The sequence below is a fragment of the Rhinopithecus bieti genome, unplaced genomic scaffold (genome assembly GCF_001698545.2).
Source record: "Rhinopithecus bieti isolate Rb0 unplaced genomic scaffold, ASM169854v2 scaffold_10354, whole genome shotgun sequence".
In the NCBI taxonomy this organism is placed as follows: Eukaryota; Metazoa; Chordata; class Mammalia; order Primates; family Cercopithecidae; genus Rhinopithecus; species Rhinopithecus bieti.
The window spans coordinates 825,590-843,963 of NW_016806491.1; the positions used below are offsets into that span (position 1 = coordinate 825,590).

At 44.6% G+C, this 18,374-nt stretch overlaps 1 protein-coding gene across 10 annotated transcripts in view; it reads right to left on the reverse strand.

The window, feature by feature from the left end:
- Positions 1 to 18,374, reverse strand: part of ANKRD6 (ankyrin repeat domain 6) — a 211,739-nt gene that overhangs the window by 36,208 nt on the left and 157,157 nt on the right. For all 10 annotated transcript variants that reach the window (XM_017876798.1, XM_017876796.1, XM_017876797.1 and 7 more), the window contains one exon: positions 3,880 to 3,978. In XM_017876798.1, the coding sequence (XP_017732287.1) occupies positions 3,880 to 3,978 (99 nt within the window). The remainder of the gene's footprint in view (positions 1 to 3,879; positions 3,979 to 18,374) is intronic.

Genomic DNA, 18,374 nt, shown 5'->3' on the forward strand with positions numbered 1-18,374 from the left:
TATAATAAAAAAAAAAAAAAGGAAAAATACCCTGTATTTGTATGGAAGATTAGGAATATTATCTTGGGGGAATTTATAGCTGTCCTAAATTCTTTTCTTAAATCTTTTAATGCATTTATTTTTATTGATAAATAAAATTTGTATCTCTTTATGGGGGGAAAAAAAAAAACAATGGTTGCCTCAGGTTATCATCTCGGATCTATTCTTCCTTAGAACACAACACAAACAATTTAGCACCTTGAGGCCCTCAGTTGAAACAGGGTCAGTTATCTACAAATGGACTCTTTCCTCCTATAAGATTAAAATTTACCGTTGAAACATTTCCTCCTTGAAATGACACAGAGAAGAACAAGATGTGGCCTCAACACTTACAAGTGGCTACTTTGACATAATTCTTACTTGTATATGACACCTAAGTCAATCATGAAATTCTGAAATGCTGGGAAAAGGTAGAGCACTCTCAACAGTGTTTACTGAATTATCTATTCGGTGAACATCCATTAATTTTGAGACAGGGTCTCACTCTGTCACCTATGCTAGAGTGCAGTGGCATGACCTCAGCTTACTGCAACCTACACCTCCCAGGCTCAATCAGTCTTCCCACTTCAGCCTCCTGAGCAGCTGGGACCACAGGCATTTGCCAGCATGTCCAGCTAATTTTTTTATTTTTGGTAGATATATAGTTTTGCCATGTTGCCCAGGCTGGTCTCCAACTCCTGGGTTCAAGTGATCCTTCCTCCATAGCCACCCAAAGCACTGGGATTACAAGTGTGAGCCACCAGGCCCGGCCTGAATATTTATTGACTCCCTCCTATGTGCCAAGTCTAATTTTCTCATTTTATTGATGTCTAATTCTCTCATTTTATTGATAAGCCTAGGATAGCATGCTTAGACCAGAAATCAAATTGTCGAGGCTTTTTGCACTCACCCCAAGCTGCTTCCATCCTGTGAAGTCATTATCCTTAAGACGAGCCCCAGAAAAGGTCAGATGCATCTGTGGGGTTGGGACTGCCTCTTTCATAAAGTAAAGCATAGCCACTAGAGCTGCCCCAAAAGCATTTGTTGAATGATTAACTACAAGAAGCAGAAGGAAAGACGCTGTAGCTGGAAACCTGAAGGGCCTGCAACCTTGCAGTTTGGCACGTTGATTTGGAACATGTTGACCCATTTGCAAAGTATGTGAACTGCCAGCTCTCAGTTTTTCTGAGACAGTGTTTCTCACTTTGGGATTTTAAGAGTTTTGGTGCCTATAAGGTCTAAATCTTTGTTTTGAAATACTGTTATTTTTCTTTCCTACATGGTGAAAAAGAGTGAGTGTAGTGTTGGCATATTCCAAAGGCCATGCTCATGGAGGAAATTCCCATCATGCAAGGGTGCAGTGTGCCCCTCTTCAGGAGGAATCACCCCCATGTGGCACATGCAGACATACTGCAAGGAAGCTCAAGACAGATTAGGTGTGTAAAGCAAGTTGCTGACCTCTTTTTCTCTTTCTGATCTTCTAGGGTCCTTCCTAACCTTCCCTCTGTGGTTTTTCTTATTTTTATCTTCTTTCATGGCTTTCACTGTGGCCACAGCATCCTGGACTATTTCTGAGGTGGGGGCTATGTGATTGCTCATTGACCAATCAGAGATGGCATCAGTGCTCCAATGAGAGTTGACAGGATTGGCGGGAAGCAAGAGAGAATTTGCTCCTGGAGTTGCATAATATAAAGAACTGGTTTCCACAGGTTGAAATTCATAATAATCCCACTCCAGGTCACTGGAGGTCATTCTTCAACTAATTCTCAGTCCTTACCATGCCATAAAGATCAGTATCTGTAGAATATGAAGTTAGGAGTAAATTCTTCATATCATTAGCATTCTCTGTTTCTACCCACCATCCAAGACAGGTAACTTCTGAGATTTTTTTTCAAATAACTGATCTCCTAGATTCTTTAAAGGACACACATCAAGAGTTTTCTTCCTTGAGTTCTTGCATGTATTTCAAGGCTGGCCATCAACAGCATGATAAATACACAGAGAACAGGCATGGATCATATGCTGGTAAATACATTTCTTCAGAACTAGTGAAGGTCACTTCTACCTTCTCCACTCCCAACTGTTTCTTGTTGTTGTATTTTTGTTTTAATTTATCTGGGAGAAGCAATATATGCATTGTCTGTCTAGGACAAGGAAAAGATGCAAGAAAATAACTTCAATAAATAAAAGGGGGTCTTTCTGTCTAAAAGTAGATCTGGCTTTTCTTCTGCTGACACGTCTCACTTTGGTTACCTAAAAAAATTCTTGCCTATTTCACTTCCTACCTTGCCTGGTATAAACAGCAGCAGTTCTAGGAAATTAGCAAGGGCTTTGCTGCATGAGAATACAGTGATACTTAGAGACCACGATGTGAGGCAGGGGTATCAAGTTGGAATGGGTTAGCACGCCTGACATTTTGGCCTTGCCACTGTGGCAAGCAAAGCCTTTAATTATGCGAAGAGAAGACCAAATGCATCCCAACATGTTTGCACCAGTAATAACTCAGTGCCCCACCTTTTCTATGGTCAAAATCTTTTCTCTCTCCTTGTATTTTTGCTCCTGTCATCTAAGGTATGATATAGTTGAGAATGTTATGATGACCATAGTGCAGGAAAATATAAAAAGTATTATGACCCAAGGTAGAAATCAACAGCTTAAAGCTAAATCAGCATTTTTTGAAAATAACAACCTTGATGACCCAACAAGTTCCAGATATAACCAGAGATTTATGAAAGACACTGGATGGCCTTCTGCCCATGCATATTTAGTTATTTCTTTGCAAATACTGTTCTTACTGTGTGTTTGCCAAGTTTTATGACATTATACATAGACCCAAAGACCAGAAGCACTTTAGTAAACCACACTGTAGCACAGCTGAAGGTTTGAAATTTGAATCACACTCTTATAACTACAGTTATTAAAGGTGAATTTGGAAGAAGTTATAAGTGCAAACACTCCAAGATTCTGTGTTCCCCACAAAAGTTCTTATTTCTTAGAGTTCTACTACATGAATTAGTGTTGCAACCATTTCTAAAAATAGTTTTCAGCTGTATTATCAAAGGGCCTTTTCCTAATAGCTGTTGGAGGACAATTTATATGCTCCTTTCTTAGAGAACCGCCTTCTCCAAAGACCCAAGAGGACAGCCACTCTACTATGTGACTCCATCCCAGCCACTGCTGACTCACTCAGGATTGGCCACTTGATGTCAGAGGAGCCAATCAGAGTCCATCTCTAGATAATCTGAATGAATAGACTCAGAGCTGAGTTGGCTGATGGCCAGGTCTCAATAATAGCATGGTGCCAGAGTAAACTCTTTTGGAGGCCTCCTTTTCTTAGATTCTATGAGATCTGTGTTTTCCCCTAACTCCCCATCTTGAATAGATCATTTTTCCATGTCATATTCACTGACCAAGAGAAATTAAGATGAGAAAAAAAATTAAAGTTTTAACCCCCATTTTTCCTCCAATAAATTTGGTCATTGACACACATTTCCAGCAGGTCTTGCCCATACTCACTGATGTGCGTGTGTGTGTCTCTTTATGCTGAGACAGGACAAAGGCAAAAATCCCCTTTGAGGCATTTTGTACAATAGACAGGAAGTGATCACTTGAATAATAGACAGGAAGTGAACCATGATAGGAGAACCACCCCACACTCCCAAACTCTAACTTGCTATTGAGAATGGGCCTCAGAGCAGGTCTTCAAGAGGAAGTTCTCGCCACCACAGAGACCAAGATGCAGCTAAAACATGCTGGGAGAGCATCTACTACCCTCCCATCTCATAGCTTACACTTTGTGGATTTCTAGCCAGACAAGCTCCCCTGCCAACTCAACTCAATAGAATGATGGCTTCTACTCACATCATCCTGGACATCGAGGTCGCAGCCAGCCTTCAGCAAGATCTGGACCACAGGAAGATGGCCCTTATTGGCAGCAAGATGCAGGGGAGTCCGGCCATGCTGTGAATGCAAAGCGAACAATGATTTCAGAACAAGTCATCAAAGCTACTCCCTTGGGAGACAGAGGGCCTAGAGCAAGGTTTGCATGGGGGTTTTTGGATGACCACTCCCTCCTGCCCCTTTGGATTGGCAGGAGATTCTTATGGGTTAACCAAAATTCAAGTTTGTCTCAGTTAACATTGGCTATTGTCATTGTAATCAATGAACACGATATGCTCAAAATGTGAAGATTTCCTTTAGTGCATTATTTCTACTCTCTACTCATCAGACTATTAAGTAGCAAAATGAGGGGGTTTGTGCCTTCTCTTAATTTCTCACTGGTGCTAATACTGAGGAATGATGAAGTGGCCATGATGAATCTGGGCAAGAGGCAGGAGAACAGCAAGACGTCATGGTCATCAGCCCCAGAAGAGTCCAGTTAGTAACACCTGAAAATTAAAACTGTTGATTGAACTGATTCGGAAAGGTTCTTCCTCTTTTTTTTTTTTTTTTTTGAGACACGGTCTGACTCTTGCCCAGACTGCAGTGCGGTGACACCATCTTGGCTCACCACAACCTCTGCTTCCCAGGCTCAAGTGATTTTTCCTGCCTCAGCCTCCCAAGTAGCTGGAATTATAGGCACACGCCACTACCACCTAGCTAATTTTTATATTTCGAGTAGACAGGGTTTCACCATGTTGGCCAGGCTGGTCTTGAACTCCTGACCTCAAATGATCCACCCGCCTTGGCCTCCCAAAGTGCTGGGATTACAGGCATGAGCCACCATGACTGGCCGGTTCTTCCTCTTTTTAAAAACAAATTCTACTGTGGGTGTGGTAGCTCACACCTGTAATCCCAGCATTTTGGGAGGCTGAAGTGGGAGGATCACTTGATGCCAGGAGTCTGAGATCAGCCTGGGCAACACAGTGAGACTCCATCTCTATAAAAAATTTTTCTTTTTTTAAAATTAGCTGGGCATAGTGGCATGTGCCTGTAGTCCCGGCTACCTAGGAGGCTGAGGTGGGAGGATCACCTGAGCCCAGGAGGTTGAGGCTGCAGTGAGTTGTGACTGTACCACTGCACTTCAGCCTGGGCAACAGAGCAAGACCTTGCCTTAAAAAACAAACAAACAAAAACACTAAACTAAAATTATGAAGTATTTCAACCACTAAAAAATGTAAGTAATATTCTAAACTTCACATAGCCACCAACTATTTCAAGAAAAAAGATAAATCATTGATATTCTTTGTGAACAACTCCCAGGTCTCATTTCTCTTCCATTCCCAGAGGTAACCACTCTCTCAAATTTGGTATTCATCATTCCTTTGCTTTTCATTATATCTTTTACTACATGTTTGTAGCCAAAGACAATATATATAAACACTGTGCTGCTTGTTTCAAACCTTACATAAATAGGTTTTTTTTTTTCTTTGAGACAGGGTCTCACTCTGCTGCTCAGGCTGGAGTGTAGTGGCATGATCATGGCTCACAGCAGCTTCAGCCTCTTGGCTCAAGTGATCCTCCCACCTCAGTGTCCCAAGTACCTGGGACCACAGGCATGCGTCACCATGCTCGGCCAATTTTTTCTTTTTGTAGAGATGGGGTTTCGCCATGTTGCTTAGGCTGGTCTTGAACTCCTGGGCTCAAGTGATCTGCCCACCTCAGCCTCCCGAAGTACTAAGATTGAAGTCATTAGCCACTGTGCCCAGCCTAATAGTTTTCAACTACACAATATAAATTGGCTTTTTTTTTTTTTGTCTAACCTTATATTTTTGTGACTTTTTTTCACGTTGTTCATGTAGTTCTGCTTCACTTATTAATTATTTATTCATCCTCCTCCTGATGGGCACCCAGGCTATTGCCAGGAGGTTGCAGAACACATTAGTATGTGCACCTGAGTAGGCTTCTTAGCCCTGTTGCTGGGCCATTAAGAAGACCATTCACTTCAACTGCCCTAAGCATGTCGGCTCCCAAGGTGCCACATCAAGGGTGACATCCAGAAAAAATAACACTTTTTGATGCGAATCAGCTTCTGTCTAGAGAACTGCCCTGCCAAACTCCTAATTCTTCCAATTCTAAAGCAAACATGTTTCCTTTGCTTTCCCCTACAAGTTTTACTGTGAAGAAACATTCAAACATCATTGAACCATGGCCCCACCCATGCTGAAGCATACCCCTAAGGTCTTCCCAAAGGCCTTTATTGATACTCTAGCAGGATACACATTTATGATTTCAAGAAAGCACTAGTTTGCCACGGGTAATGAGCCATGAGCCATGGAGGAAAACAGAGATAACAAACAATAAGGGTTCTTAATTTCTCCCCATGAAATGTGACCAAAGCACTAGAATGATTCAGGAAAGAGGTCAGAGCTTACTTTAATCACTTAATCCCCAAAAAAGTGGGCTATAAAAAGCTTTCGTAGAAAGGCAGCATCTGAGATGAAGAGTGACCTTTCTCTGATGGTGACTGTGCTCAGCCGTGTGCTCCCCAACCTCAGTTCTTCCAATGAAATCATAGCTGATCAGATAGAGTGGCATGACCAGGTTCCACTGGCTGGGCCTGGTCCTCAGCTCCATCTGTCACCACATATCCTTGTCAAGGACTTCCTGACATTGAGTAAAGTGCCCTTCGAAAAGTTTCCTAAGACATTCTGAAACAAAGGGGAGTTCATCACATGAGGACAGAGAAGTGTGTGCTATGAGAGAGGTGACAGCATGGTGGGACACAAGTGCTTCTGGGCAGCTGGAAAATACAGACCAGCATGAAGAAAAGCTGCCTGGGAAGGCTGGAAAGGGGCCAACAGACCCAGGAGTACTTTAAAAATTAAGATGGTGTCTTGCGCTGTTATCCAGGCTGGAGTGCAGTGGCATGATCTTGGCTCACTGCAACTGCGGCCTTCTAGGTTCAAGCAATCCTCTCACCTCAGCCTCCCAAGTGGCTGGGACTACAGGTGTGCGCCCCACACCCGACTAATTTTTGTATTTTTAGTAGAGATGGGTTTCACCATGTTGGCCAGGCTGGTCTTGAACTCCTGACCTCAAGTGATCCTCCTGCCTCAGCCTCCCAAAGTGCTGGGATTACAGGTGTGAGCCACGTGTCTGGCAAGGGGTTCTTTTTTGTGTCTCAAGAGATCCTCCTGCCATGCTTGGGATCCCAGATGCCCGAGTACCTCCTGGTACTCTGACCATAGAATTCCCAGCTCCCAGAACCATGAGGAGAAAATGTCTGTTGTTTAAACTACTTACTCTATGTTACCTTGTTAGAGAAGCCCAAAAGGACAAAGGTTCAAAGAAGATCACTTCTGGGAGGGCACTTTAGAAACTCTAAATTACAAACAGGATAGGCCTAGACTGGAGACACCTTTTTAATCCAAAGTCAACGAAGAACCACCAGTGGAGACATGAAACGCCAGAGGCATCAGAGCTTAGTTTGAATCCCAGCTCTGACCAATAACACCTGTGTCATTTGGTGCTTAATCCCCTAAACTAAGCCTATTTTCTCATCTGTAAAACAGGAATAACCTCCGCTGCCCACTCCACAGGCTTGAAATAAGGACGAGGTAACATCCACCATCCAGCATGGGTTTCCCTTCCCTCCAGCTGTCCTTAGCCCCCACCCCAAAGTACACCCCAACCGTTCCCTCTCCTCTTCGACACCCCACACCTTTGCCTTCGCAAAGACCAGTGAGATATTTCCAATGTCAAATGGATCTGGGTGAAGAGTTGGATCTCTTCCAACCAGAAGGGCTATGGCTGGAGGGTCCAGGTTCCCATCAGCCAGTCCTGGCCCACTTGTCCACTTCCATTTTTGAAATGTAAACTGTGGTTCCCAATCTCTGTGTCTCTTCTTGGAAGGGTGTTCTTCACTGAGAACACCGTTCTCCAAACTGTGACTTCCCTGATTCTCCAGCAATGCTCCTGGCCTCCCACAGCACTCAGGCTTCCTGTCAGCAAGGTGGGGTGACATCCTGAGAGCTTCAGGAGCTGAGCTACAACAATGGCACAGGAGTTTTTCTGAGGAGGGGCTGTGTTCCCTGCTCATGCTTGGCTCCTTTTCTGGCCTCTGGTTAAAGCACAGCAATAGCAAAGGCAGTAATAGGTTTCCTATAGAAGCTGAAGCTGTCTCCTTGGTCTCCGGGGCTTTCCTAGCACAAGACCCACCCTCTTAAACACACACCACCTGCCAAAGGAGAAAAGCAAGAAAGCAGCAGACATGTACTTGGTTTTCCAGAACATTCTGTAGTAAATAGCAACAAAAATAGAGCCCTTTGGAGAAGAGGTTGCCCCTATCCAGCACACAGGAACGCCCCCAGGCATGTCTGACTAATGGGAAAGGCTGGAACCCCTCTAAGGGTAAGGGAGCAAATAAAAATTGATCCTTAGAGGCAGCTTTGAATGACTTAGACTTAAGGATGCAACTGCTCTCATTTCCATTTCCGTGCCCCTAGGACTGGCCGCTGGAAGAAATGGGAACAGGAAAAAAGGCCATGTATTATGAATGATAAGAAGTTTGGGCCAGGCAAGGTCGTTCACGCCTGTAATCCCAGCACTTTGGGAGGCCAAGGCGGGTGGACCACTTGAGCCCAGGAGTTCTATAGCCTGGGCAACATGGCAAAACCCCATCTCTACCAAAAATACAAAAATTAGCTGAGCATCGTTTTGTGCGCCTATAGTCCCAGCTACTCAGGAGGCTGAGGAGGGTGGATGGATTGAGCCCGGGAAATCAAGGCTGCAGTGAGCTGTGATTGCACCATTGCACTTCAGCCTGGGCGACAGAATAAGACCCTCTCTCTGGAAAAAAAAAGAAAGAAAGAAAAAAAAAGGGAAGAATTTTTAAAGCATCAATTTGCCCTGAGTCCTACCCCAGTTATCCTGAGTCCTACCCCAGTTATCCTCAAAGATCAGTTCAGCTTAACTCAACCCAGGCCCTGGTGAGCCCAGCAAGACCAATAATCGAGCAGAGCAAGAGACAGCAGTGGCCAGAATTTATTGAACGCTTGGGTCCATTTATTGTGTAGAAGGCACTATGTTAAGAATTTTACACATGTTCGCTAATTCTATCCTCCCAATTATCCTATGAGGTGGACACTATTATCGAGCCCATTTTATAGATAAGGAAACTGAGGCATGGGAGATTCTGTCACTTGTTCTAAGTTATACAGCAGGTAAATGGAGTCTGGAGTCACCCCTTAAGCCACCTGAGCCCAGCTGCCTGCTTTCCCCACCACTCTGTGCGCTGCATTGGTTGTGTTGGGGGTGAGGGTAGGAGCAAAATTCTTTCCTGGCAGAGCAGGGGCTTCATGTCTCACCCCTAGGAAGCTCCCAAGTTCTTGGGTGTTTTACCTTAGCCCAGCCACTAACCTCTGGGGTTTGTTTAAAAATAACCTGATTTTTTTAGAATCTCAAGGACAATGAGAGATGTTTTCTATTTTCTCTGCATATGGCTCTCCTCGGGAGGTTGGTCTGTTGTCATCCCTCTCTATTGGTGCGTAAGCCTCTCCCTCGAGTCTCTGATCAACTCACTGTGGTGAGGCCCAGGCAGTTTTTATACAACCTCCTCAGGTGACTCTAATGTGTGACCTGGTTGAGAACCACAGGATGGGATGAGGAGGGGCCAGGATAAACCCTCCCTGGACAGCTGCAGGCCCTTTGGCTAAACCTGCCCTTCAGGCCTGCTCCAGCAAGGGCCATACCTCTTTCACATTCTTGTTGATGCTCTCGTCAGCCTATCAATATAAAACACCTAAAATACTACCTTGCTGCAACCTACAGCTTCCCAGATCTTCAGAGTATATAAGCAATGTAATATTACTAAAAATATGGAAAAGAATATCCTCTATAATTCCACAACCCAATACAACTATTATCATTTTTATCCAGTCATTTTCAGTGCATCTCCAGGTGTGGTTGGAGGTTACGAACCACTGCCTTCAACCCTTTAAAGGTGATGTTCCTCCAAGGGGCCCTGGTATCAGGCTGGGCCATCTGAGGCCAGCAGGGGTGAGGAGAAGAGGCAGTATCCACCCCAACTTCCTGCATCTCCCTCTGATCCAATCAGGAAGAGGCACAGACTCAGGGCCTGGCTTCCAGGGAACCGAATGAAAGAGTCTTAAGATGTTGCGAAGCAACAACCACAAAAATGTGTCCCCACTGTCAACACCACTGAGGCACTGGCCTGGGATGGTGATTTGTTCAGGCAGGCTGAGCCCTGTGGATCTAACTCCAGCATAACTGCTGCATGGGAACATCAGAGTGACTCCGATTCCAGCAGGCAAGCCATAAATTACATGGAATAAGTGATCACAATTATGCCCAGAATGAAACGGTCCCTGCTATTCACTCTGAAGAGACCAACTCCCACTTGGGAGTGGGAACCTTCCAGGAGGAGGATTCCCGTTAACATAATGATCTCCCACCAGTGAGGATGACAAGGGAGCCCAGCCGAAGGTAATCGGCTTAAAAGAAACCCTGAAAGGAAGTGGAGGTGTTTTCGTTCCCAGCAGGTGTCAGACTGGCGTTCAGCCTTCTTCCTGGACTCTCCCGGTAGACCAAGGCGTTACGTTAGAAATCTATAGTCCCAGCTACTCGGGAGGCTGAGGCAGGAGAATGGCGTGAACCCTAAAGGCGGAGCTTGCAGTGAGCTGAGATCCGGCCACTGGACTCCAATTTGGGCAATAGAGCGAGACTCCGTCTCAAAAAAAAAAAAAAAAAAAAAGAAATCTCTCCCTAGAAGGGGCCAGGACCCTTGGAGGGAGGCGAAACAGGGCCATTTGAGAACTACAACCTACAGAAACAAGCCAGTCAACTGCCCCTGCTATTGACTGCATGGGGCCTGGGAGCCCTGGGCTATGACCCTGGTCCATCACCACTCCAGCTAGGAGGCAGGTTGGGTCCCAGCTCCTCGCTCCTGCTTCAGTATCTTGGACCCTACTTACTAAAGGGCAGGCCTTTCAGACCAATAGTACCTGTCCCAGGAATGACAGGTCTAATAGAGTAGGCCTGGACAAGGCCTGGCCCAACAGAATGCACCTGAAAAGTGAGAAGGAAAGGTGTGGTGCTTAGCCATTCCTGGAACACCATTTTTTTTTGAGACAGAGTCTCGCTCTGTCTTACCCAGACTAGAGTGCAGTGGCACAATCTCAGCTCACTGTAGCCTCCACCTCCTGGGTTCAAGCGATTCTCCTGCCTTAGCTGGGAGGCAGCTGGGACTACAGGTGTGCACCACCACACCCAGCTAATTTTGTATTTTTAGTCGAGATGGTGTTTCACCATGTTGGCCAGGCTAGTCTTGAACTCCTGACCTCAGGTGATCCACCCACCTCGGCCTCCCAAAATGCTGGAATTACAGGCGTGAGCCATCATGCTTGGTCTCAATGATATTCTTACGACCAGATAGGACCAGAGTCAAAAGGAAACCTGGGGCAGAAGTCAAAGGAATAAAAGGGCAGAAACTCTGAAGGAAGGGAGTAGGGAAAGGTTGTATTAAGGAATTGAGACTCATTGACTCAAACAATAAAACAATTTAACCATCTTAACTAGGGACTGTAACAAGCAGGGCAGCTGCATGATGTGACCCACACAAGAAGAAATGGTATAATGGGAAGAATGTAGGTTAAATTAGTGTAATCATTTCATAAAGCTTCTTTTCTTCAGGAGACCCATGAGAAACTGGATCAGGGTCATGCAGTCTTTTTTGAGTCAAGTCTTTTGAGTCAGTCTGCCTATATTATCTGTCGCATTAAGAGAGAAGTAGTAGGAGGCAAGAAAGTTGTAACACTACTAAAATAAGAGTGGCACATATTTTACAAATATAATGTTTAGAATGGGAAGAGTCTTTGACAGTTTCATTTGGCTGAAGAGGTGAAATGAATTCTCAGTGTCTCCAATCTTATTTTTGGCAGAACTACAATAGCTGGAATTCTGGCCACTTGGCTCCTCGTTTAGATTTTAAATAGTGGAAGACCCCACCAACTTTTCTAAGTGTCTCAAGGGTCCTTTTTATCACAGATGGTGTTCCCTGAGAGCTTCAACATCCTGGAATGGTGTAAATTTGGGTCAGAAAAGTTCAAAGTCCTTCTCAGGCTTATGATTCAATGAAGACAGAGTTATGAAGACATTCAAGAAAACATGGAACACATTCGAGAAAACAACTGAAAAAGTACCATCGATCAAAGAAAATAAAACTTTACATTTAAAAACAATTTATAGTTTAAGAAGCTTTCAGAGTTTTCTTTCCTTGTTGCAAATATATTTTATCTACTTGTCTACTTACATGAGTGATACATCATATCTTAATCAGACAATAGGTGACAAGAAACAGCAAGGGAATAAATTCCTTGGCTGACACAAATCAGGATCCAAAACAATCTCAAATTGAAATAGGCCAATTTTAAAAAGACAAAATGTAATGGGGGCAGATGGTAATTCCTGCACTGGGGGCCAACAGTCCCATCACACAAGGATGGAAGTATTAGGATGGTCCTGTAAAATAATAATAATCATAAACGACATGGAGAGGTGATTTGAAATATATATTGGTAGGAATCAGTTATTCCTAACAATTGGGTTTAATTGATAAGAGAATTCCTTTTTTGTTTGTTTTCTGAGATGAAGTCTTGCTCTGTCACCAGGCTGGAGTACAGTGGCGTGATCCCAGCTCTCTGCAACCTCCACCTCCCGGGTTCAAGCGATTATCCTGCCTCAGCCTCCCAAGTAGCTAGGACTACAGGCGTGTGCCACCGTGCCCGGCTAATTTTTGTATTTTTAGTAGAGACGGGGTTTCCCCATGTTGGCCAGGATGGTCTCAATCTCTTGACCTCGTGATCTGCCTGCCTCAGCCTCCCGAAGTGTTGGGATTACAGGCGTGAGCCACTGTGACTGGCCTTTTGTTTTGAGACGGAGTCTCACTCTGTCGCCCAGGCTGGAGCGCAGTGGCATGATCTCAACTCACTGCAACCTATGCCTCCTAGGTTCAAGAGATTCTTCTGCCTCAGCCTCCCAAGAAGCTGAGATTACAGGTGCCCGCCACCATGCCCGGCTAATTTTTTTGTATTTTTAGTAGAGACAGGGTTTCACCTGTTGGCCAGGCTGGTTTTGAACTCCTGACCTCAAGTAATCCACCCACCTCAGCCTCCCAAAGTGCTAGGACTTTAGGCATGAGCCACTGTGCCCAGACAAGAATTCCTTTTGAGGTAACACAGTAATTGCTAGGGTTGGGCTGACTTCTAGAAAGATCCACCAGCAAGAAGGACCAAAATATTTCAGGCAACTAAACTGGCTATTAAGGATTCCATCAGCTTCTACAGTATACTTGTCCCTGAGTGGTTGAGTGGTAAGGCATCAGTTAATGGCCCACACACTCCTCACAGCTGGTGGCCCAGACTACATTTTTTTTTCCCCCCAAGACAGTCTTACTCTGTCACCCAGGCTAGAGTGCAGTGGCATGATCTCAGCTCACTGCAACCTCCACCTCCCGGGTTCAAATGATTCTCCTGCCTCAGTCTCCCGAGTAGTTGGGATTACAGGCATGCGCCACTACGGCAAGCTAACTTTTGTATTCTTAGTAGAGATGGGATTTCACCATGTTGGCCAGGCTGGTCTCGAACTCATGACCTTGTGATCCGCCCACCTCGGCCTCCCAAAATGCTGGGATTACAGGTGTGAGCCGCTATGCCCGGCCAGACTACATTTTTCAATGGGTTAACACTGACAGAGCACAGCATGGTAGGCCAATGCACGATGAACTATGGTTGGATATAAGGACTGTTCTTTTTTTTTTTTTTTTTTTTGTTTTTTTTTTTTTTTTTTTTTTTTTTTTTTTTTTTTGAGGCCGGAGTCTCGCTCTGTCCCGCCCGGACTGGAGTGCAGTGCTGGATCGTCAGCTCACTGCACCAGCTCCGCCTCCCGGGTTTTACGCCATTCTCTGCCTCAGCCTCCCGAGAGCTGGACTACAAGGCGCCCGCCACCTCCGCCCGGCTTAGTTTTTGTATTTTTTTTTAGTAGAGACGGGTTTTCACCATGTTGCCAGGATGGGTCCTCGATCTCCTGACCTCGTGATCCGCCGTCTCGGCCTCCCAAAGTGCTGGGATTAAGGCTGGAGCCACCACGTCCCGCCAGTGACTGTTCTTGCTTCCCTTCGGTTTCTAACAAAAACCAGGAAACAAGGAATCACTGCCGCCGGGCCCGCGGTGGCTCAAGCCCATGTAATCCCAGCACTTTGGGAGGCCGATGACGGGCGAATCACGAGGGCAGGAGATCGAGACCATCCTGGATAACACGGTGAAACCCCGTATCTACTAAAAATACAAAACAACTAGCTGGGCGAGGTGGCGGGCGCCTGAGTCCCAGCTCCTCGGGAGGCTGAGGTGGAGAAGGCGTAAACCTCGGGAGGCGGAGCTTGCCAGTGAAGCTGAGATCTGGCCACTCGCACTCCCAGTCGGCGACAGAGCGAGACTCCACTAAAAAAAAAAAAAAAAAAAAAAAAAGAATCAAATCACTGCCTTTTCAGCAACTGTTAACATAATCATGTGTTTTTCTCTTTTAATTTGTTGGTTTAATGAATTATGGAACCATCTTTGCATTCCTGGAACCCACCTGGTCACACTGTATTCTTCTTCTCATAAATGCTGCATTCTATTAGGTAATGTTATAAAGAATTTTAAAAATCAATATTCATAATTGAGATTGGTGTTTCTTGTTCTTATTTATCTGTTTTTGACATTAAGGTTGTGCTGACTATGTGAAAAAGTACAGCTTTCTCTTTTGTTCTGTGCTTTACAATAATTTAAATAACACTGGATTTTTTGTTGTTGATAAAATATAAAACAGGACCATGAAACCATCTGGCCCTAGTTTTTTTTTGTTTTTTTTTTGTTGTTGTTGTTTTTTGTTTGTTTGTTTTTTTGAGACGGACTCTCACTCTGTCACCCAGGCTGGAGTGCAGTGGTGCGATCTCAGCTCACTGCAACCTCCGCCTCCCGGGTTCAAGCAATTCTGCCTCAGCCTCCGGAGTAGCTGGGACTACAGGCACACGTCACCAAGCTCGGTTAATTTTTGTATTTTTTTACAGATGGGGTTTCACCATATTAGCCAGGCTGGTCTCGAACACCTGGCCTCAAGTGATCCACCTGCCTTGGCCTCCCACAGTGCTGGGATTACATGTGTGAGCCACCACACCTGGCCGGCCCTAGTACTTTCTAAAAGTTGCACCTTTAATCGTGTTTCCAATGTTTCCTTGCTAATTAGACTAAGTTTTTTGCTTCTTCTTGGGTCCTTTTTTTTTTGTGTGATTTACAAATTTGTGGTCAAATATGCATATACATAAAATCTACCATTTTAACAATTTTTAAGTGTATAATTCAGTGGCATTAAGTATATTCATAATGTTGCGCAACCACCACCACCATCCATGTCTAGGACTTTTTTGGGGATTAAATTCCTCACGTTCTTCTTGCCTTACTGTGGTGGCTAGAACTTCCAGCACTGTAGTGAATGAGCAGACATTCCTGTCTTGTTCCTTATCACAGCAGGAAAACATTCAGTCCCTCACCATCAAATATGATGTTAGCTCTTGGTTTTTTTTAGATGTTCTTTATCACGTTGAGAAAGTTTTCCTCAATTTCTGGTTTTCTGAGAGTTCTTTTCCCAAATGGATGTTTGGTTTTGTCAAATTCTTTTTCTGTACCTGTTAATATGATCAGATGATTTTTCTTATTTAGCTCGTTATGGACTAAATGCTTGTTTCTCCCTAAAATTGATACGTTGAAGCACTAACTTGCAACGTGTTGGTATTTGGAGATGGGGTCCTTTGGAAGGTAATTAGGTTTGGATAAGGAAATGAGGGTAGGGCCCTGATAAGATTAGTGTCCCTATAAGGAGAGGAAGACAGACTAGAGACCCCTCTCTCTGCCACACAGAGAGAAGTCAGCCATCTACAAACCAGGAAGAGAGCACTCACCAGGAACTGAATCTGTAGGCACCTTGATCTTAGAGTTCCCATCCTACAAAACTGTGAAAAATAAGTGTCTGTTGTTTAAGCCACTCAATATGTGGTATTTTGTTATAGCAGCCTGAGCTAAGGCACTTGTTGATATGGTAGATTACACTGATGTTGACCCAGTCTTACATACTTGGAATAAATTTCACTTGATCATGGTTTCTAATTCTTACACATTGCTCAATCAATTGGCTAAAAGCAGACTAGGTAGAGCTGCTACGTAATTCACCCACGTACCCTAAATTATTGGCTTACAACAAGGAAATATGTAACAGCCCACTCTCACTAGAAACAAACTGACTGGCCTGCTGAGAAAGAATTTTCAGTGTCCTGACAAGTTCCTGGCTTAATTTATTTTGTGAAACCTAAGTCATTACAACTTAAAAGAAAGAAAAGAAAAAGAAGACAACTACTAAGAGGGCCTCAGGGAATTCACCAATAGACGCACTGGCTTCTGAGCAGAGGCCCAGGTGGGCAGCTCAGTGGCTTTGAGAGCTCCTTTCCTCTTTGGCTTCTTCATTTCACAGCACTACCAGGGTGTGGATGTGGAGAATCACCCATGCAAGCCTCACAACATGCTGATTACTGGCCTGGAAACCAGTAATCCTCCAACGCATTTTATTCAGGAAAGATACAGGTATTTAGTGAGGATTTTTAAACGCTGACACCCAGCTGTGCCACAATATTATAATGTCTCGTCTAGAGTGGTTAGGACCTACTAAATATATGTTTTCAGGGAGTTTTACTAGCACATAATCTGGGTTATAAAGCACTCAGCTGTGTAGTTAGACTTACTTTTAAGTGCAGACTGCTAAGGCAACAGGATACAATATGGACAAATCACGGTGGTGGCAGATGGTGGATGGCTTGCTGATTGAACACTCAGGGGTTGGCAGGGCCTCTGGGCCCAAACTCCCACCAAGCCTACGTAGAGTTGAGGAGAGAAGCAGGCAGCAAACAGGACCTGCCTTCACTGCCACTGAGAACCACTATAAATAAGGTGGGCCTTTACAGAGGCAGGAGGAAAAGACATTGCACTTCTGCATAGGCAGTGAGGGGCAGGAGAGAGCAGCCAAGAGATTCAGGATGAACTCTTACCTAGATTCTTTAACAGCAGCCTAAAAGCCTCTCCTAAGATGACTGAGTTAGCTTTGGGGGCCCATCCCAAAGTTCTGAGGCTTGTTCTCCTCAATTACAGCGTGTCTGACCTGCCACACCAATCTTCCATTATCCCTCTCATCTGAGGGGCTGGGGCTGCCTCTCTTTCCTCCAAAGAGCATCTCCTAGGGACACCTACCTACCTTTGCTAGAAACATGAGTCACTGTGGCGCATGCCTAATTGGCATCCTTATCACAGTAAGTTAACACTTAAGACTTCCATATTATTGACCCAATAATTTTTCATGTGTTGTCTCATAGACAAGCCACACGACAATTCACAGCATACATTTGCCTTCCCATGTTTGAGACATTTCTTTCCTGCTAGTAAAATTGTCTCTAGTTTGAATCATGGCATTTAGAATATCAATATTTCATGGTATTCTACAAAGAGCAGCACAACTTCCAGATGTCTAACCACTGTCTTGGCCCAATGCTCAATGGACAGTGTTGTCCTGCCCTGCATGGAAGGTTCTGAAACCTCAGGGGGAAACACCAAGAGCAGTGACAGGTTCTCTGTCTTGCTGCTCTGAAAAATCCCAAGCCCAGGCCATACCCCAGACCAACTAAACCACAGCCTCTAGGTGTGGGCCTGGGCATCAGTATTTAAGGCTCTAAAGGGGGTCACATGCGCAGTCAACACTGAGAACCACTGACTTCTGTGCCTCTGAGGACAGTTGACTCAGGTGGGGAGATGGTCTTCATGATAATAACAACTCCCATCCGTTGAGCTCTTTCTACGTCCTTAATTACACTGTTCTAAGCACTCTGCATGGATTACCTCATATAATCCTCACCACATATCCTTGAGGTAAGTGCTGTTGTGCTGATTTTACAGACAGGAAATGAAGGCTTAAGGAGGCTAATAACTTGGGCAGGGTTGAAAAGATGGTAAATGTGATTCATTGCCTCTACTCTTGGTAAGGAAAAATTGTGAGAGACTTTAAAATGGATGACAAATTCATAGAGACAGAAAGTGGAATGGTGGCTGGCAAGGGCTGGGTGGGAAGGAGAAAAGGGGAGTTAGTGTTTAATGGGTACAAAGTTACAGTTTGGGAAGATGAAAAAAGATCTGGAAATGGATGGTGGTGATGATCACACAACTGTGTGAATGCAATTACTGCCACTGGATTGAACAGTTGAAAATAATTACAATGGGGCTGGGCGCGGTGGCTCATACCTGTAATCACAGCACTTTGGGAGGCTGAAGTGGGAAGACTGCTTGAGCCCAGGAGTTCAAGACAGCATGGGCAGCATGGCAAGA